General features: G+C 45.8%; 1 protein-coding gene across 2 annotated transcripts in view; it reads right to left on the bottom strand.

Annotated features, from left to right (window-relative positions):
• Nucleotides 1–21844, bottom strand: part of Sh3pxd2a (SH3 and PX domains 2A) — a 225410-nt gene that overhangs the window by 166147 nt on the left and 37419 nt on the right. For both annotated transcript variants that reach the window (XM_047552631.1, XM_047552629.1), the window contains exon 2: nucleotides 9273–9353. In XM_047552631.1, the coding sequence (XP_047408587.1) occupies nucleotides 9273–9353 (81 nt within the window). The remainder of the gene's footprint in view (nucleotides 1–9272; nucleotides 9354–21844) is intronic.

Consider the following 21844-nt stretch of genomic DNA (forward strand, 5'->3'; position numbering starts at 1 on the left):
CAGACATGGCTGAACTCCTGGGCCTTGGAGGTGTGTAGCTGGATTTAAGGCGCACAGGTACCCAAAAGGAGCTACAGATGGTGTATGGAAAAGCCTGATTCCTGAGCGTCCCTGCAGCACAGGAAGAATGCCCCAACTCCGGGCTGTCAGAGCACTGGACAAGCTCCTCTGTGCTCTTTGAACCCACAGGCTCTGCGTGGCTGACCCCTATAAAGTGGTTCTCAGGGCCTGAGCCCACCTGCTGCTCCTGTTGCCCCTCTGCACAGATGTGCAGAGCCCCCCAGATACTTGTCCCTGCTGCCTCTGCCCTCCTCCTACCCCCGCTCTCCATCTGTTCAGAGCCAGGCCCTGAGTTGCTCTGGATCTGAGAAGCCCCACCTGTACAAGGGTCTTTCCAAACCCACAGGGCTGCGCAACCACACAAGAGGTTACGAATGCCATGTGCTTAGAGGGAAAAAAAACCCCCAACTTTTCCCAATGCCTCCAGCATAACCCCAAGACGATGGTAAGCAGCTTTCCCATCCTGAACCTACCTCCAGGGACCAGGTCGCCTCCCCTCCCCTCACTCCACAGTCCTTCCCCACCCTGGCAGGCTCTCCCCAAGACAAGACCTGCCCAAGGGGTACATAGCAGGAAAGAAGCTGGGCCCCAGGGGTGAGAGGAAGGGTGTGCCTGGAAGAGGAGCCAGCCCCCAGGGGGAGGAAAGCCAGTTACGGAATTCCTGAAGCCTCAGGAGAGCCCTCTGGGGCTTCGGGAATTCCATAACTGGCTTTCCTCATCGGGCATTTGAAAGATGCCTCCCTCTTTCTAAGAGCAAGGAAAAGCTGCCAGCCAATAATTGCTTTTTTATAAAAATAGTGTTTTCCTAATAGCATTGCAGGGAGGAAATGAGAAGGTAATTAAAAGTAAGGAGGCGGACGGCACTATCTGGTGAAAGTGAAGTCTATCTTACTGGGTCACAGGAAGAAACCTTTGTCTCCAGATGGAGTGGGGAATCTCTGGCTGTTTCCTCTTATAGTTAAGTTTCTGAGGGCCTAACCAGGAATGTTTCAGCTTCCCTCACTTTTCTAAGGGCTTACTTTACATGGATCAATTCATTTCATTCTTTCTATTACACCCTATGAGGTAGGTATTTATTGAACCCATTATAAGGATGGGAAAACTGAGGCACAGAGAGGTTAAATAACTCATCAAAGGCTATACAGTTAGTAAGGGCTAGAGCTGGTCTTGGAATCCAGTCACCCTGGTCCTACACCACATACCCTCTCCATTGTGCTCTACTGCCACCTGCCTCACTATGGTTTTGTCCTGACACAAGAACTGTTGCCAGAGGGCTTCTTGCTCTATATGTGGCTCAGGGTTTTTAAGCAATGCTTCAAAAAAAGATTCTAGTTTGACAAGATAATTTGGACAGGTCCATGGGGTTGATTCTAATGAGATCTAGCTAGTTATATTCCACTGAAATGATCCAGGGAAAGTAAGTTAATATGCTTTTAATAATTAATTTCATTTTCTTTCTTTCACTAGATATGTTCTTTTTTTAAAAAAGTTTTTATAGCTGTAGATGAACAGAATGCCTTTGTTTGTTTATTTTTATGAATTGCTAAGGATTGAACCCAGTGCCTCACATATGCTAGGCAAGCACTCTGTCACTGAGCTACAGCCCCAGTCCCTAGATATGCTCTTAATGTCTACTTTTTAACCTGTGTTTTATGTCCTATTTTATTGTAATGACCACAAGTGACATAATTTATTTTAGATTTCCCAATAGCTTCCTTTCCTTCTTTCTTTCCCTCTTCCCCTTCCCTTTCCTTCTTTCTTTTGCAGAGAAGATTGAACCCAGGACTTTTAACATGCTAGCAAGCACTCTACTACTGAACTACATCCCCAGCCCTTTTTATTTTATTTTGAGACAGAGTTTCATTAAGTTTCCCAGGCTGGCCTCAAGCTTGGGATCCTCTTGCCTCAGCCTCCTTAGTAGCTGCCCCAGGATGATAGGTGTGTACCCCTGTGCCCATAGTTAAAACTCTTTAGTTATTAAATATTAATGTTACAAATAATACACAAGTGCATTCTTCTTTTTTGAAACAGTAAAACATTCCAGAAAAGTCTTAGGATTCTCCTTTAACCAATCTCTCCCTGCTACTGGTGTTCCCTAACCCCCATCTAACTGTGACCAATTTAAAGTGCATCCTTCCAGATCACTTAAGAATTTTTACATACATATGCTGTGTATGTACCTGCAAAAGATATGTCTTTTGCATTTGTTTGAATAACTGCCATCATCCTGTAAATACTGCTCTGAAACTTTCAATTGCTCATTTGTTGACATTTCTTGGTGATTCATCCGTGGAATTGAGATCAATCACATTTGTTTTGACCACGGTACTAAGCGGTATGAGAATACCACACTTGACTTAGCAGCCCTCTGTGGATGGTCATTTGTTTCCCATTGTCATCATGTCAAAGAACAGGAGGTTCTGGGAGCCCTCCTGGGACTGAGACTGACCTTGGTCAAGGTCAATGTTCTCCTCCATGTGAGCAATCACAATAGGCCACAGTACACCCCACTGATGGGGCTACCACACCTGCACAGAGGGTGTTAGAACTCCATGGAATCTTCGGCAGAAAATCATTTTTGGAAATTACTAAGTGTCCTCCCCAGGCTTTGACCCCCTGCTTCTCATCTGGGGTCAATGATCTAAAACAAATTCCCTGGACAATTAAAAAGCAGAGACCTGCAGGAGAGGAGAAACCCTCTCTTGCTTCCTTGTACACACCAGGATCATCCCAGTCTGATCTCAGCTGAGGTCCACTCTGGACATCAAACTGAAATAAATTCATAAAAATTTCATGAATAAAAAATTAACACAGTTCTTTACCTGCTAAGAGAAGGACATAGAATAAGAACACTTCTAATTCTAAAAATGCAACAATCCCATATGTATCCATAAGTTATGTCACACCCACACCCTCATCCAAACCCACATTCATCTAAGGCTGGGTATTGATGATTCAGGGAATATAGCTTTGCTCACTCATCATTAGCCAGGCTGTTTGAGCACTGGAAAGGGAGTCTGACCCTGGGGTGGTTCCGTGGGCAGAGAGTCTGGAGAAATGAATAAGGAAGAGAGATAAAAGCTCTCTAGAATAGGTTAAGCCCTTCAGAGTAAACGAGCAGACCTGAACAGCTCTCTTGACTCTGTCTTCCAAGTGGTGCAGGGAAAGCTGAGGGCCTCTCCCAGCTCTGATCAAATATTGACCCAGTGCACTTGCTGGCCAGGGTTCAGACTAAAGGGCCAGCAGCACCGTGGAGCCAATGTTTGCAGAGAAATTACTGCAGCCCAGCGCCTTGTAGGTCAGGCTGTGAAACAACCCCCGATGGAGCCAGGGCTTCAGAGAGTCTTCCGGTCCTTCCTCAGAGGACCAGGTCACGGGGAAGTCACTTAAAGTGAAGGACCTGTGCAAGGAAATTGACAGAGAGGGGAAATGTGGTTCAGCTGCTGATGAGAAGGTAACTTAAAGGAATCTGCGGCCCTCACCCTCTTACTTCTCCCCTTAATGCAAGACAGTCCCCTTGGAACCAAACAGGCCGCAAGGTTAGGCCTTGTCCCGGCCCAGCTCCCTCTGGGACAGTTCCTTTTCCTGGTCCCACAGGGCTGAGTGGGGAGTTATTTTTAGAAATCAAGAGCTTCACCTCTTTCCTATTTTCGACTTGACATCTGAAATGCTCTGGAAGCCCTCCTTGGAAACTGACCTGGTTCTCTGGAAACTGAGGTGTTTGGAATTGCTGAAATGCTCTATTGATGGGGAAAATTATGCAGGACACAGTCACCCTATTCTTGCTGGGGCCCTGGAAGATTTTAGGGGACAATGTGGGGAGGGCCTACCCCTGAGCACTCTGGGGTAGGCATGAAGCCAGATAGAGCCTGCTGTATGTAAGACAGTCTACAGCAGCACAGCCCTACAGATCTTTCTGGGATGACAGGAATGTCCCAAGTCTGCTCAACACATAGCCACTAGCCACTGTGGCTACTGAGCACTAAGTGTGGCAAGTATAGTGAAAAGACTAAAATTTTAATTTTATTTTTAAATTTTAAAATTAATGTAAATTTAAAAAGCCACACGTGGCTAGTGGCCACAGCACTGGACAGCATGAGTCTCAAGCGTTCATACCTGGGCATGTGTGTGTTCATGCATTTGCCTGGGGAAAGAGTCTTCTTAGAAGCACAAAAGAATTCCAGTCCTCAAAAGTAAAATTAGATAAAATACCTCGTCAATCTGTTAGATAAAACTTACTTCCTCAAGCCAGAGTAGAAGGTTTCCTTATCATGTGTCTGTGGCACCTTCTCTGTACATCTGGAAGAGTATAAAGTATTGCTTGCCTTTTTAAAAGCAGAATCTCTCTTCCCCCGCTAAGTTGTGAGTCCCATGGAATCAGGAACCCCCAGAGCCTGGGGGTTTGTTCATCAGGGTACCCCCAGAGCCTGGCATACCACCTGGGATGAGGAGGACAGACACTTTCTGTTGGATGGATGGAGGGGAGAAGGGAAGGAGGGAGGGAGCAAACAGGAATAAATGAATGAACAAACTAACAAATAAATTAGGGACACGCTTTACCCCAATAACTGTGATTCTCAAAACACAACCAAATTCCCCTAAACTGGGGATGGGGGCATATGGCTATCACTCCAGGTTACCACCACCAATAGAGACCATATGGGCAGACTCTTTGTCCGCCTCCCAGGAAAAATGCACTGTCCTTCCTCTTCATCAAGGAGCATGTTGTTTGTACCTCAATCTAATATTTATCTCATCTATAGTGAACTAATCGTTTAAAAATCTTTTCTCCGCCAGGCGTGGTGGCACAAGCCTGTAATCCCAGCAGCTCGGAAGGCTGGGGCACGCTTGCAAGTTCAAGACTAGCCTCAGCAAGCAATTTAGTGAGAGCCTGTCTCAAAAATAAAAAATAAAAAGGGCTGGGGATGTAGCTCAGTGGTTAAGTGCCCCCGGGTTAAATCCCCAGTACTAATAAATAAATAAATAAATAATAAAAGAAGAAGCTTTTCTCCCCACTAGGTATAGACTCCAGGGAGGAAGAGACCTTGTCCTTCTCGAGTCTGTTCCTCAGCCTGTGCCATTTCTGGTCTGCACAGTGCAAACGCCTTGGCAGGCTCTGTGTGGGCCTGTGTGTCTCAGTCTCTTTGTGCTTCTGTTCACCACTCACCTAGCCTGGGTAGGGCTGTCAGATTCAGCAAATAAAGATGCAGAACACACAGGAAAAATTCTGAATTTCACATGAAGAACAAATAACTTTTTTAGTGTAAGTACATCCCATGCAATATTTGGGACATATTTATACTTAAAAAAAAAATTGTTGCTTATCTGAAATTCAACTATATGGGACATCTGGTATACTGACAACCCTGACCCAGGGCTTTGCCAGAAACAGGAAGCCAGTGAGTGAGGAAGGTGCGTGGCAGCGTGGGAAGGGGAGCAGCCAGGTAACAGGATCTGCCCTGCGCAGGCTAAGGCTTGGGTAAGCGCTGCAGGAGCAGTTACCTGCCACCTCTGGCTTCTCTCCCCTAACCCTGCAATTTCCCCTACACTCTATGAAGAGCTCCCTGTGCACCACCAGAGTTGTAAGTGCCCCGTAGAGGGCTCAGTGATGCCATAGGTCACCTCAAAGGGGTCACAAGCCTTCCCCAAGTGCAAGCCATCAGGCACTTCCTCCCTCTTGCTGCCCCTGGGGGCTGGCTGCTGTGCTGCCTGCCGGAGCCTGTCCACGCCCAGGGATTTTCTCCACATACAGAGCTGCCAGGTCCTGGCAGAGGAAGATGGGAACCCAGAGTGACATCCTGCCTCATATCTCAGGGTGCACACAGAGTGAGGCTAGGGACTGTGCTGGTGTGGACTCTGCAGCAGAGAGCAATGAAAAGCCCAGTCTGGAGGTTCTGTTCAGACCTGCAATGTAGCGCCTTTCAGTTGCTCCCTGGCCTCAGGGCTGTGAGGCACGCAGGGCAGGGCAAAGCTGTGCATCTCCCTGCTGCCCTTCCAGAGGGAAAAATGGAAGTGTGCTTTTCTGGATGAGCTTGGATCTGCATGTATCCCGTGGCTCTCAAATCAGTCAGAGGAGTCAGGTTCGCTTGGTATCACCTTGCACATGATTCCTGGGTTACATTGGAGAGGTGGGAACCCAGAGCCTCCTTGTGATAATCTGACCTCCACCAGGGGCAAATGACTCCACGTGACAAGGACGAAACCAGAGGGAATGTACAGGGACACCCTCACTGGGGACAGAGTAACCAACTTGTGTTGGGGGAGGTGAGGCCCAGGGGTCCATCAAAGGGGTGTCCAGGTCACCTGCAATCTTCAGGATGTCAAACAGAGATCCCCAAATGGTGCCCAAGCAGTGTCAGAAGTGAATGCACAATTCATGATCTAAACTGGTTTGGCTAGGTGCTCTTCATTGGCGGCCCACAGGGGGTCTGTGAACACCTGCGGCTGGAAGTTAAATTGTGCGTGTATGTGCTTTTTCTGGGGAGAAGGTTTCTACCAGATCACCAATAGGTCTACAGCCCCTAGAAGGCCCAGAACCACAAACTGGAGAAGCTTTCCTCAGGCTGGCTTCCTGAGACTGGGTCTTCAGGGTTCTGGGGAGGTGGGGCTCAGTCAGAAAGGGGAGGAGCAAGACGGTTCTGAGACCAGCCCTGTGGGCCACCCCTGCTCCCCATGTACTCCTGCCTGCCCCCCTCCAGAGGGGAGGCTGTGACCTGCATACTCTGAATACACCAGCACACAGCAGTCTGTCTGCAGGGAGAAGTCACACATGAGATAGATCCTAAGCCCCAGCCCCTCAGACAACACAGCCCAACACCCTCATCACCGTGTGATACCTCTCAAATCCTCATGACAACCCTCCAGGGGGGTACCATTCAAAACTTCATTCTGCAGATCAGAGAACTGACTCTGGAGCAGTTAAGGAACCTTCCAGAGTTACATGATGACAGAATCAGGAACCAGTTCCGGGCAATGTGTCCCCATTGCCCAAGCTCTGAGCCACTTTTTATGTAGCCTCTTAGAAAATCAGTTACACATTCCGTTTGCTCTTCCTCTACAGGAGCTACCATATAAAAACTAGCAATCCCAATAAATAAGAAAGTCATGAAAATGAATGAATGAACACTACGGAAAGTGAAAAGGAATGAAGAAGTCACATGGTGTGTGACAGGCTCACAAAGATGCTACACTGGATTCCAAGGCTGAATTTCAAAGGTCCATCTCAACTCCCACCAGCTGTATCTGCAGTCATGCCTCAGTATCCCCAGAGGATTGGTTCAGGACCCTATACAAATACCAAAATCTCTGGAGTGCATGTCCCTTGTATAAAACGGTACAGTATTTGCATATAACCTACGAACATCCTCCTGTATACTTTAAATCTCTAGATTACTTGTAAACAACTCTTCTGCATTGTTTAGGGAATAATGACAAGGAATAAAATCTGTACCTGTTAGACAAACTTTTTTTTCCCAAATGTTTTCAATCTGCAGCTGGACAAATCTGCAGATGTGGGAACCACAGATATGGAGGACCGATGGTAAGAACCCACGTGGACAAGCCTGGCCATGCTCATGGCCATCAAGACCAGGGCCAGCACATCTCACAAGCTGTTCCATGCTTGTGTCCCCTCCCAAAATGCAGGAAATGAGCCCTCTGGGCAAGGGAGAAGCAGGGAAGCAACATTCCTTTCTTGTGAGATTCTGTAACTTTGGAGTGGGTAGGGGACCAGAACGGAAGGGGGGAAGAAAAGTCCTGATTTGGAAGTTTCCACTGGCTTTCAGACCTCATCCCACTCATCAATGAGCTCTTTCAGGTTCCCTCTCCCCAACTGAGTTATCATTTCCTGTCCAGCACACTGTACTCATTGATGGGGTGTCAGCAAATCCCACCAGTTTATGCTGGAAGGACCCAAGGAGACTGGACAGGAATTGAGAGAGGAAGAGAAAGAAGGCAGAGAATAAGGAGTGGCTTTCAATCCCATATGCAATGGGACATTCAGTTGGAATGACCAGGGAATAAAGGAAGGTAATACAGGAAGCTGGATTACCTTTGGCTTGTTTCAGAGGAAGAGCAATAAGGACAAGGAGATAAAATCAGGTATTAGGGGCAAACATGCAGTCACCTCTTAGACAAGCCACCATCAAATGCCTACAAGGGAAGGAGGACTCTTGTCCTGAGTGCTAGGAGTGGGTGTCTCTTCTTCCTATAGCCAGGTTCACGCCCTGAGGTAGAATCTAGACTATCTCAGCCAACTCACACTGACTCTCCCTTCTCTGATACTTGCCTCTGACACACAGGAGTAGACTCCCTGGTGGCCATGTCTGCTCTGTATGACCCTCTAGCCCTGGCCATTCTGACTGATCCAGAGAGAGCACCTGATCCAAGTTAGGCCAATCAGAGTCTTCCCTTGGATTTGTCAACTTGGAGTCAGTGTGTCTGCTATTGGGAACCACAGATATGAAATTCAAGAACTCTTCACAGTCAAGCACCTCACGGAGTGAGGGAGTAGAAGCGGGGACAGTGCCAGAGGGAAACAAAGACAAGACAGAAGGGAAGCCGATCCCAGGTTAAGGAATGCCCAAAGTCACTGCTCTGCTCTCTGTTTGGTAGACTGCATAAGCTTCCCTCATATATTTTTGTCTCAGTCAGCATAAATCTAAAACTGTCACTTGTCACTAACTAAATTTCTTGGCACCAAGGGGGTGTCTGCAATGGTAACTGCAGGATCTGTAATCCGCCCTCCTATGAGAACATGCCTGTGTGAATTAGAGACACATACTTACCATCCACATGTACTAACTGGGTGGCAAGTGCCTTATTTGGTTAGGCAGACACAGTGGTATGCCCAGTTTGTGTCTGGACTTCAAAAAGTTGCTTGTTTTCTGTTTCAGTCTTCTCCTCATGTTTGCTTTTCTTTGCCTGAAATGATGTGGCGGCTTGCGTCTCATCCTGAATGTTTACAGACATGTCTGCTCAGGCCGTAGCACCCACAGCCATCCTCCTGCCTCTTTGTTGAGCAAGTCAATAACGCCCTGAGTGTCTGTGTGCAATATCCCAGACGGATAAGCACGGCTTCCCTCATCTGTCCCTCTGCACCCACCTCAATTCCAACCATGAGTGCTCTGATGGGGGCTCTCTGATGAGGTAGGACATTAGAGGCCAGTCCACCAGAAAGACTCAGGCCACCATCTGAGCTCCAGACAACTCACCTGCAGGTCAAAGAACTTGCTGTACCTCCGGTAGATGGTCTGAGAGGTAGAGTCGGACCAGGTCACGTTGATAATGTATACCTGTGGGAAAAGGGAAGAGCAGGTGAGCAGGTGACCAAAACAGGCCTTCAAGCTGTGCTGGGCATCATTTCACATGCGTGTGGGTGCCCCATGGCCAGGGCCATGCTTCTTGTCACTTCTGTCCCCCAGGACGTAAATGTCAGGTGCTGTGTGGGTGCTACATCATACATCAAATGCATGCAAACAGCAAACCTGCACACGTCTACAGGGACATTCAAGAAAATGTTACTGATGATATAGAAGGGTAGAATCAAAACAAGTGGTTTTATTTTCCTTCTTTATATGTATATATGTTGTATACAATGAACATAAAATTGGGGTCATTATTATTATTATTATATATATTTTTTTGGTAGCTAATTTCTACTGGTTCTCAAACTTTAGTATAACTTTAGAAGATTTCATGAGGGATCTTCCAAAATTCCCTAGTGATTCTGATTACATAGGTCTTGGGGGATACTACCAGGGAGGGAACCACCAAAGCCAGAGAGGGCTGGGGTCCGGTCCATGGTGAGGAGGAAGAACATTAGCAAAGAGCACTTAGACACCTGGGCATCACACTGGCATCACACACTCCCTTGCTGCCTGAACCAGGACTTGCGTGTGAAGGCCCAGGTTGCATGCTTGGCATTCGGGTAACTGTCCTTCCTCCCCTTCCATCGCTAAGTCACAGTGCCAGTCTCATGCTGTGGGGAGAATTTCTTCTCAAATGCAACTGAGGAAAGAGCCATAAAGCCAGGCAACTAGGACTGGATGCTGCCATCAGAGATGGAGCATTTATGACTTGAGAGCCTGATAAGCAAGAACATTAAACAAAAGCCCATCCCTACCCTCACGAGCTCAAAATAAACTATTGACTTATTAAATAAATAGACAGGAATATGCTTTGCTTTGTATCATATGTAAATGCATGTCTTATACAATAAATTGTAAAACCATTTAGATAACGAAAGGTTAGCTAATGTTTCGGTAACTAGATGTTAACTACGTGTTAGTACAGTGTAATGTATTTATACCGATTAGCTCATTTAATCTTTAGCCCCATGAAGTAGCTACCATAGTTATCTCCACATGACACAGGAAGAAGGAGAGGCTCAGAGAAGCTAGTAACTTGCCTGAGCCTACATAACCAGTAAAATATTAAGCAAAAAACTTGAACCCAATCTAGCTGAGTCCACACCCCATGCTCTTGACCATACTAGATATCTTAGTTCATTTTCTGCTGTTGTAACACAATACCCAAGACTATGCAAATTACAAACAATAGGTGTTGCTTTGGTTCTGAACTCTGAGAAGTCCAAGACCATGGTGACAGCATATGGCAAGGGTCGTTCCTTGGTATAAGGTGAAAGGGCAAAGGAAAGCAAGAAACAGAAAGGAAGCAGGGATGAACTCATCCTTCTATCAGAACCCACTCCCACAATGGCAGCGTTAATTCATTCAGGAGGGCAGAGCCCGCATGATCCCATCACCTCTTAAAGGACCCTCCTCTTAATATTGTTACAGGGTAATTAAACATCAACATGAGCTTGGAGGGGACATTAAAACCATAGCCACAGGACTATCTCCCTATAGGTAAATTTAGGACTGTGAAGATTTAAATCAAGCTACTTGATCAGGCCCAAAAGATATCTTTTAAAATAAAGCTTCAGGAGCCAGTCCCCCCACCCTGAGGTCCGAAGCTGGCCCTGAGCCCACCTGCCCACCCCCACCGAGGTTAGACCTGGTGCTGAGCGCCCCCAGCCTGCCCCCACACCAAGGATGGAGGCTGGTAGCTGAGCCTGCCCATCTGCCCCCCTACTGCTGAGGGACACTGTGCCTGCTCTGTGCTGACTCAGCACACCCTCACTGGGCCTCCCCATCTTCTTTGGAGACTGGTGTAGGCATTTTGAATTATTCCTGAGGGTGTGGTCATCATCATTGGGAGGGCGGCTCCCTTCCTGAGACACCCACAGGAGACTGGAGGCCCTTTGACAGGCACCTCTATTTACCCACTTATATCCTACACCCTTCCCCATCCTCTTGTTCACAACTAGAAATGCTATAAATAATAGTTGAACTCATCCTGTTCATAACAATAATGTTAAAGTCTTTATAGGGGCTCTCTGGTTCAGGGCTGCATTTTCTCTGTATTGGGTGCTACTGGTATTGATCTCCCCTTCAAAGGAGAAGTAGTGGAAAACTGCAGGGTCATAATAAGCCTGCAAGGGGGGAACTTCAGTATCTCTGATCTTCACTGCTAGAGGGGAATATATAGAAACAATATGAAAAAATGGGGGAAGAAAGTGTCCCTAACAAACCAAGATGCTATTGTGATAGAATTCAATGACAGCATGGCAGTAGGAATGACAGAAAAAGAGTTTAGAATCTGCATACTTAAAATGATCCGTGAAGCAAAAGACGAGATAAGAGAGCAAATGCAGGCAATGCAAGACCATTCCAGTAAACAGTTAAAAGAGCAAATGCAGGAAGCAAAAGAACACTTCAATAAAGAGATAGAGATTCTGAAAAAAAACAAACAAATATTTGAAATGAAGGAAATGATAAACCAAACTAAAAACTCAATAGAAAGTATCACCAACAGAATAAATGTCATGGAAGACAGAATCTCAGACAAGGAAGACAAAATACTTAATCTTGAAAATAAAGTTGAACAAACTGAGAAGATGTTAAGAAGTCATGAACGGAACCTCCAAGAATTATGGAATATCATGAAAAGACCGAATTTAAGAATTACTGGGATTGAGGAAGGCACAGAGATACAAACCAAAGGCATGAACAACCTGTTCAATGAAATAATATCAGAAAATTTCCCAAACCTGAAAAATGAAATGGAAAATCAAATACAAGAGGCTTACAGAACACCAGGTGCACAAAATTACAACAGATCTACACCAAGACACATTATAATGAAAATACCTAACATACAAAATAAAGATAAGATTTTAAAGGCTGTGAGAGAAAAGCATCAGATTACATATAAGGGGAAACCAATACGGATATCAGCAGATTTCTCAGCCCAGACTCTAAAAGCAAGAAGGACCTGGAACAATATATTTCAAGCTCTGAAAGAACACGGATGCCAGCCAAGAATCCTATACCCAGCTAAACTAATCTTCAGATTTGACAATGAAATAAAATCTTTCCACGATCAACAAAAGTTAAAAGAATTTACAAACAGAAAGCCTGTCCTACAGAACATTCTCAGCAAAATATTTCATGAGGAGGAAGTGAAAAGGAACAATACAAGTCAGCATAGGGAAGAACTACCCTAAAGGAAAAGTCAATCAAAGGAGAAACCAAGTCAAGTTAAAAACCAAAAATAAGCCAAAATGACCAGGAATACAAATCGTATCACAATAATAACCCTGACTGTCAATGGCCTAAACTCAATAATCAAAACACATAGACTGGCAGATTGGATTAGAAAGTAAGACTCAAAAAAAAAAAAAAAATAAGACTCAACAATATGCTGCCTTCAAGAGACTCATCTCATAGAAAAAGACATCCACAGACTAAAGGTGAAAGGATGGGAAAAACATACCATACACATGGGCCCAGTAAAAAAAAAAGCAGAGGTCTCCATCCTCATATCAGATAAGGTGGACTTCAAACCTAAGCAAGTCAGAAGGATAAAGAAGGACATTTCATACTGCTCCAGGGAACCATAAGCCAGCAAGACATAACATTTCTAAATGTTATTGCCCCAAACAATGGAGCTTCTGTGTATATCAAACACATGTTGACTTAGGATCAGACTTCCTCAACAAGACTCCCAAAGCACAAGAAATCAAAGCAAGAATCAATAAATAGGATGAGTTCATCCCTGCTTCCTTTCACCCTTCTCAATTTTAAGAATCAAATAGACCAAAACACATTAATAGTGGGGGGATTTTAACACACTGCTCTCACCACTGGATATATCCTCCAAACAAAAACTGAACAAAGAAATTATGGAACTAAATAATACAATCAATGATATAGACAATAGATATTTACAGAGTATTTCATCCATCATCGAGCGAATCATCGAGCTGAGAACTTTCTTCTCAGCAGCTCATGAATCCTTCTCCAAAATTGACCATATGCTCTGCCACAAAGAAGCCATTAGTAAATACAAAAAAATAGAGATCCTACCCTGTATCCTATCAGACCATAATGGAATGCAATTAGAAATGAGCAATAAAATAACAAACAAAAACTACTCATATACCTGGAGACTAAATAATATACTATTGAATGATGCAATGAAAACAGTAGACATCAGGAAAGAAATAAAAAAATTCTTAGAGGTAAATGAGAACAATGACACAACATATCAAAATCTCTGGGACACTGAAAGCAGTACTAAGAGGAAAGTTCATTGCATTGAGCTCATACATTAAAAAAATAAAAAGTCAACAACTAAATGACCTAACATTACATCTCAAAGCCCTAGAAAAAGAAGAACAGATCAACACCCAAAATAGTAGAAGACAGGAAATAATTGAAATCAGAGCTGAAATCAATGAAATTGAAATAAGAGAAACAATTCAAAAAATTGACAAAAGTTGGTTCTTTGAAAAAGTAAACAAAATCGATAAACCCCTAGCCACAGTAATGAAGAAAAGGAGAGAGAAAACTCAAATTACTAGAATTCGTGATGAAAAAGGAAAGACCACGACAGACACCACTGAAATACACAACATAATTAGAAGCTACTTTGAAAATCTATACTCCAACAAAATGGAAAATATCGAAGACACTGACAAATTTTTAAAGGCATATGATCCTCCCAAACTGAATCAGGAAGACGTACACAATCTAAACAAATCAATTTCAAGCACCAAAATAGAAGAAGCCATCAAAAGCCTAGTAACCAAGAAAAGTCCAGGACCAGATGGATTCTCAGCTGAATTCTACAAGACCTTTAAAGAAGTACTGATACCAATACTCCTCAAAGTATTCCAGGAAACAGAAAAGGAGGGAACGCTTCCAAATTCATTCTATGAGGCTAGTATCACTCTTATACCAAAACCAGACAAAGACACATCAAGGAAAGAAAACTTTAGACCAATATCCCTGATCGAGGGGCTGAGGATATAACTCAGTTGGTAGAGTGCTTGCCTCACAAGCACAAGGCCCTGGGTTCAATCCCCAGCACTGCAAAAAAAAAAGAAAAAATCCCTGATGAACATAGTTGCAAAACTCCTTAACAAAATACTGGCAAATCGCATACAAAAATGTATTAAAAAGATAGTGCACCATGATCAAGTGGGGTTTATCCCAGGGATGCAAGGTTGGTTCAACATCTGGAAATCAATAAATGTAATTCATCACATCAATAGACTCAAAGTTAAGAATCACATGATTATTTCAATAGATACTGAGAAAGTGTTTGATAAAATACAGCACCCCTTCATGCTTAAAACACTAGAAAAAATAGGAATAGTAGGAACATACCTCAACATTGTAAAGGCTATCTATGTTAAGCCCATGGACAACATCATTCTTAATAGAGAAAAACTGAAAGCATTCCCTCTAAAAACTAGAACAAGACAGGGATGCCCTCTTTCACCACTTCTATTCAACATCGTCCTTGAAACACTTGCCAGAGCAATTAGACAGACCAAAGAAATTAAAGGGATACAAATAGAAAAAGAAGAACTAAAGCTGTCACTATTTGTTGATGACATGATTCTGTATTTAGAAGATCCAAAAAACTCCACTAGAAAACTTCTAGAACTAATAAATGAATTCGGCAAAGTAGCAGGATATAAAATCAATACACATAAATCTAATGCATTTCTATTCATAAGTGATGAATCCTCTGAAAGACAAATTAGGAAAACCACTCATTCACAATAGCCTCAAAAAACCAAAAAACTTGGAAATCAATCTAACAAAAGAGGTAAAACACCTCTACAATGAAAACTACAGAACATTAAAGAAAGAAATTGAAGAAAACCTTCAAAGATGGAAAGATCTCCCATGTTCTTGGATAGGCAGAATTAACATTGTCAAAATGGCCATTCTACCAAAGCGCTACACAGATTCAATGCAATTCCAATTAATATCCCAATGATATTCCTCATAGAAATAGAGAAAGCGATCATGAACTTCATCTGGAAGAACAAGAGCCAAAACAATCCTGAGTAGAAAAAGTGAAACAGGAAGTATCATAATACCAGACATTAAACTATACTACAGAGCAACAGTAACAAAAACAGCATGGTATTGGCATCAAAATAGACAGGCAGACCAATAGTACAGAATAGAAGACACAGAGAAAAACACACATAAATACAGCCACTTCATACTAGACAAAGGAGCCAAAAACATACAATGGAGAAAAGATAACCTGTACAACAAATGGCGCAGGCAAAACTGGAAATCCATACGCAATAAAATGAAATTAAACCTCTATCTTTCACTCTGCACAAAACTTAACTCAAAATGGATCAAGGACATAGCAATTAGACCAGAGACCCTGTACCTAATAGAAGACAAAGTAGGCCCAAATCTCCATCATGTTGACTTAGGATCAGACTTCCTCAACAAGACTCCCAAAGCACAAGAAATCAAAGCAAGAATCAATAAATAGGATGGATTCAAACTAAAAAGCTTTTTCTCAGCAAAGGATACAATCAAGAATGTGGAGAGCCTACAGAGTGGGAGAAAATCTTTTCCACATGCACTTCAGATAGAGCACTTATCTCCAAAATTTATAAAGAACTTACAAAATTTTACACCAAAAATACAAAGAACCCAACCAATAAATGGGCCAAGGAACTGGACAGACACTTTACAGAAGAAGACATACAAGTAATTAATAAATATATGAAAAAGTGTTCAACATCTCTAGTAATTAAAGGAATGCAAATTAAAACAACTCTAAGATTTCATCTTACTCTAATTAGAGTGGCTATTATCAAGAACACAAACAATAATAGATGTTGGTGTAGATGTAGGGAAAAAGGCACACTTTTACATTGCTGGTGGAGTTGCAATTGATGCAGTCACTTTGGAAAGAAGTGTGGAGAATCCTCAGAAAACTTGGAATGGACCCACCTTTTGACCCAGTTATCCCACTCCTCGGTTTATAGCCAAAGGACTTAAAATCAGCATACTACAGTGATACAGCCACATCAATGTTTATAACAGCTCAGTTCACAATAGCTAGATTGTGGAACCAACCTAGATGCCCTTCAACAGATGAATGGATAAAGAAACTGTGCTATATATACACAATGGAATATTACTCAGCTATAAAGAAGAAGAAGAATATGACATTTGCAAATAAATGGATGGAATTGGAGAATATCATGCTAAAATGAAATAAGCCAATCCCCCAAAACCAAAGGCCGAATGTTTTCCCCGATAAGTAGAGAATGATATATAATGCGGGTGGGGAGGTGGGGAGTGAGCGAAGAAAGGGGGAACTTTAGATTATGTAGACGGAAATGAGGGGGGGTATGAAAAATGGTGGAATGAGACAGACATCATTACCCTATGTGCATGTATGACTATATGAATGGTATGAATCTACATCATGCACAACCATAGAAACGAAATGATGTAACCCATTTGTGTACAATGAATCAAAATGCAGTCTGTAAAAAATTAAAAGAAAAAGAAAATGAAATAAAATAAAGCTTCAGGTGACCTGAAAAGTGTAGGCCAGCACATGCTCAGGGAGTGGCCAAGAGGAACATGGTGGTGTAGTACAGGCAACCTGAGGGCTCAAGACCAAGAGGAGACAGCACTGGGGCCCAGACAGGAATGCCAGGAAACCAGACCCAAGAGGAACCTTGTGCACGACAGGCTTCGGCGAAGAGGCAGGAGGCGCCGGGATTGCCAGAGGTCGGAACCCACCCATTCCCGCAGCTGACCTCCAGCTCCTTCTCTCCCCTGGCCCCACTGCCATCTGCACACCCGCTTCCCACAGCTCTCCAGGCAGGGAGCAGCTCTGTGCACCTGCCAGGTGTCGTCTGGGGAACGTAAGGAGGCCCCAGTGGCCTTGCCAGCCTAGAGAAAGCGCTTGAACGCCCCTGCAGGACCTTAGACAGCAGCCTTTCTCCTGGGCCAACCAAGCGGAGCCCAGAGGTGGGCTTAATTGGGGCTTAACACCCACCCTCCACCCTGTGGAGCAATTAGGGGCTTCCTTTCACCTCCCAGAGAGAACTAATCACAGGCTGCAGTCCCTGGCAGCTGGGATCTGGGAGGCCTCTGTGTGTGTGCGTGCCTGTGTGCGTGCGAGCGGTACTGAGGTTCAAACCCAGGGCCTCACGCATGCTCAGTGGCCTCTTCTTTGGCAGATGAGAAACCCAGTGACCAGGGTGGTGACTTGCCAAAGGGGATGGTCAAGTAAGGAGCAAATTCCAGAGACAGCCACAGCTGGGTTCTACTCCCACCACCTCATGAGAGACTGTGAGACCTGAGCCCAGCCTCCCAGACCCTCAGGCTCCTCTACACAGTGGTCACCACCTCTGTGGCTGCCAGGCCTGACACATGTGAACTTATCACAGTAGGGTGCTCATTCTCTTATGGCAAAGCTGGGATGGGGACCCAGACCTCCCAATTCCAAGCCAGGGACCAGCCTGCATGTCACTAAACATACCCCCTGCGGAAAAGCCCTTTGTCTTTCGCTCTTTAAAACAGTTGAGGTGCTGAGGATACAGCTCACTTTGTAGAGTGCTTGCCTCGCATGCGCAAGAGCCTGTGTTCAAATCCCCAGCACCACCAAAAAAAAAAAAAAAAAAAAAAATGATAAAATAGTTGAAAACTCATAGGAACCATCTCTGTTTCACTCTTGACCTGAGCCCACGCCAAAAATGCATGCTCTGGAGAAATAGTCAGAGGAAAGGGGTGACAGAGAGCTGTCCCTATGTCCCTTGTCAGTCATGGTCACTCAGCCAGGACAGGATTATACTCTACCGACCCCCCAAAAAAACCAAACCAAAACAAAACAAAACAAAAAAACCAAACTTCTTCCCTTGTTTGGCAAAGAATGGCTCCTGCTGACATCTTTCCTATGTCCCAGGTGGCACGAACATGACATGGTGGCAGGGATAGACTCCCAGTTTCTCTCAAGCTTCTGGGATACACCAGAGGGCCCCCAGCCTCCTCCCTTGGACAGTCTAAATCCTGCGTTGAGGAAATGGTCAGAGTCCTCTCTAGAGATAAGCCCGAGACAGGAGGACAGTCTCCAGACCTTGTCCTCTCATCGGCCTGTCTACTTTCTTCCAAACCTTGGACATCCTAGATTATCCCTCCAGATGAGTGATGGGGACACAAAATTCCAGCCTGGCCTATTCCTAGCGGCCCTACCCTGACACCAGAGTTTCTTAAGTCTCCCCCGCTGGCGCTGGAAACTTTAGAGATAAACTGCAGAGAAAGAGCAGGTGTTGGAAAGGGGGACAGGGCGGAGGTCACCTGAGAAAGCCAGCTCTGTTTACCATCAGGGGCCCAGATAAACCCCCTCTGGTCTCACGAGCAGCCAAGATAACATTACCCAGCAGCTGGGTCTCAAGAAAGGTTTGGCAATTAAACATCCTGCTTCCAAGCACGGTACTTGGGGTTATGTTTCCCGGGTGGAGTTTCCCTTCCTTCTGGATTTTAAAATGCATGGATTCTATTTCCCTGTCTCCGGCCATTTCAGGCAGATGGTGGGTGGCTACGAAGCCTCACTAGAGACCAGCCACTGTGTGCAGCTTCCCCTGGGTCAGCCAGGCGCAAGCAGTCAGACGATCACAGTCCCCTGCCGGCTCACCTGGTGGAGGAGGAGAATCTCCACTGCGGGCACAAGCGTCAGCTCTCAGCCGGCCCCCACAAGGCCGCACGGGGCTGCTTTCTGTCCCCCCAGCTCAGGGGGCCCAGCCAAGTCCAAGCCTTCCAAACTTGTCTTCCCAGGGGTATTTCTGTCCTCTGTTAACCATGCCCCTTTCAACAAGATCACGACGTGGATGCAGATCAGACCTGAAGCTCAACCCTAGAGCACAGAGAATGAGGCCCAGCGGGGTTCTGTGGAGGCATGGAGGCCCATGATGGGATCTGGGCTGTGACCAGTTAATACCCAAAATAGATGGCCCAACCATTCCTAGAAGGCCTAGGACCTCCCGTGCTTAATCAGAAAGTTCTGGTAAGTACCTGTTGCCCCATTTGCTGAGTACAGAGAGAGACAAGAGCTAGGAGTGGTGGTGGCCACTGTACATCTCCATGGCACAGTGGTTCCATTTACTGAGGAAGAGCTTATTTTCCCTGGACCCTGGCCAGCTGACCCTGCCCTTGGCCAAATGGAAACTCAATGACCTGCTTCCTTTACCTGCTCTCACCATGATGGGCTGGGATCAGCTGGCTAGGAGTAGGGCCATAGCATACAGTTGGACAAGTTGTTCACTGCCCAAAGGTTGCTGGTCAAGGGGAGAAGCAGAGGGAAAATCCAACCTGTACTCTAGTTCCCAAACTGTGCACCCCACCTTGGGGCTGTATTCATGCAGAGAGAGGGGCACCTTGTTCTGCTGGGTGGGCTGTCACTGCTTTCTAGGGTCCTTGAGGTGCCAGGATCTCCTTAGGATCAGCTCCTCGGCTCCCCGCAAGTCTTCTGGAGTGTGTGGATGGAGAGATGCCTAACATTTGGGATTAAGTGCTAGAGACCATGGCCCCAGAAGTCCGAACAAACAATCCAGCAGCCAGTAGAAGGGAGTTTGCATCTGGGGGCATGGTCATTGCTGTGACCTCCTGCTGAAATTCATCATGCCAAGTTCTTCCCCAAGAAATTGATGCCGGCCCATCTAAGGTGCTAATAAACTCCACTCTTCCGTTCACACTGCTCCACATGCTAAGGACTTATCATGGCAGGTTGGGGCAAGAGTGGCAATAATCCCAGCCAGGCTGGTCCTCTAGATTCAGACCACCCAGCATGGCAAGCAACTACACCAAACAGGGCCAATGCCCTGTCTCCTCCCTGCTGTGCCTGCTGAGCCTCATGGGTGTTATATGACCGGCCGCATCCAGAGGCAGAGCCCCCCGGGGTGCCAACATCTGACCTGGGCCTCCAGTAGCCTCGCAAGTCTGTGTCCGTCTCCTGCAGTGCTCATGGTCTGTGTTTGTGATTAGCCAATTATTATGGCTGCCCTTGTTTGCTAATTGTTGGTGCGGAATGACCCGGCATCTGACAGTGCTGTTCTGGTCTCTACTCAACACGGGTGAGTCCATCTCCCTCCCAGGTGACCCTCTCAGCAGAAAGCATCTTCCCTTCTCATGGTCTGCCAGCCCCCTGGGCACATTGCAATAATGACCGACTAACACAAGAAAACCTACAGAGTCTGAAGCAACAAAGGGGTGGCGGTGACACCCTTGAGACTGCTCTCCAACCCAGAGGCAAGCCCCCAGAGGTCGAGGGGTAGAATACAAACATATCTGACCAGGTACAAGGGTCTTTGCCAGTCGAAGCCTGGCCAGCAAAAGCAAATTCAACAGCCTGTGGCCACTTGGCTGAAGTTTTTGAGCTCAGCCTGGGAACACTGAGCACCTCAGGGTGTGGCCCTATTAAAATTCCAACTCCTCCTCTGGGTGGTGGCTTGATCCTGGGGGAAGGGAGGGAGGGAGGGGTGCAGATTGGGGAACAACCACCACTTAGAAGCCTGGACTTGGGGGGTGACATCCATTCCAACACACACAAATACAGGCTGACTAGAGGGTTAGTGATCAGGCGGCAGACCCACCCTCTCAGGTCCTCAGTCCGCCAGACCACAGGCTGCCACGGAGCAGAGAGAGTGAACGCAGCCGAAGCACACGCGACAGCAGCGGCGGAGTGTGTGCCGCGAAAAGGCTCCTCCCAGAACCCGCGTCCACCCACCCACGCCAAAACAAGAGTGCCACTGCAGACCCGGCCACCAGGGCCTTTGCTGGGATAAAGAAGGGGCTTTTAAAACGGACTCAGGAGGGGACAGTCTGCAGACTCCTAGACCGTAGAGAACGTCACTTGAGAGCGCATCACACTCAGCGCCCGCCTTTGTGTGCAGGGACCATGGGCCTGGGCTCCTTTCTAGACTTGGGGGATACTGCGTAGGCAGGGAAGGTCTGGAGGACCCCACAGAGTGACTCCGCACAATAGGGTAACAGTTGGTTCCTCACTTTGGGGGTGGTCATGATGATTCAGTGAGTTAACCCTGGAAGCTCTCTGAAGACAGATCCTGGTTCTAATGCCCACCATGACGCTTGGCCCACTGAAGGTTCCCTAAAGAAGTGAAAGAGCAAAGCAGTCAGCAAATACCGAGGGGGTGCTTACCTGGTACCTGGTTTTGTGCTAAGCTGAATAGAAAGTACAGCAAAGTCCCAGCCTCCAGGCCCCTACAACTCGGCCGAGGCAGCATCCCTCATGCTGAGGAATCAAGCAGGGAACAGGGTGGTGCCAAAGAGTGAGCTTTGGGAGGGAACAGAGGAAAGTGGCTTTGAGAGCACTTGTTGGATTTTAATTTCAGACCTAACACTTCCCTACTGTGTGGGCT

Source organism: Sciurus carolinensis, chromosome 5, assembly GCF_902686445.1.
Source record: "Sciurus carolinensis chromosome 5, mSciCar1.2, whole genome shotgun sequence".
Classification (NCBI taxonomy): domain Eukaryota; kingdom Metazoa; phylum Chordata; class Mammalia; order Rodentia; family Sciuridae; genus Sciurus; species Sciurus carolinensis.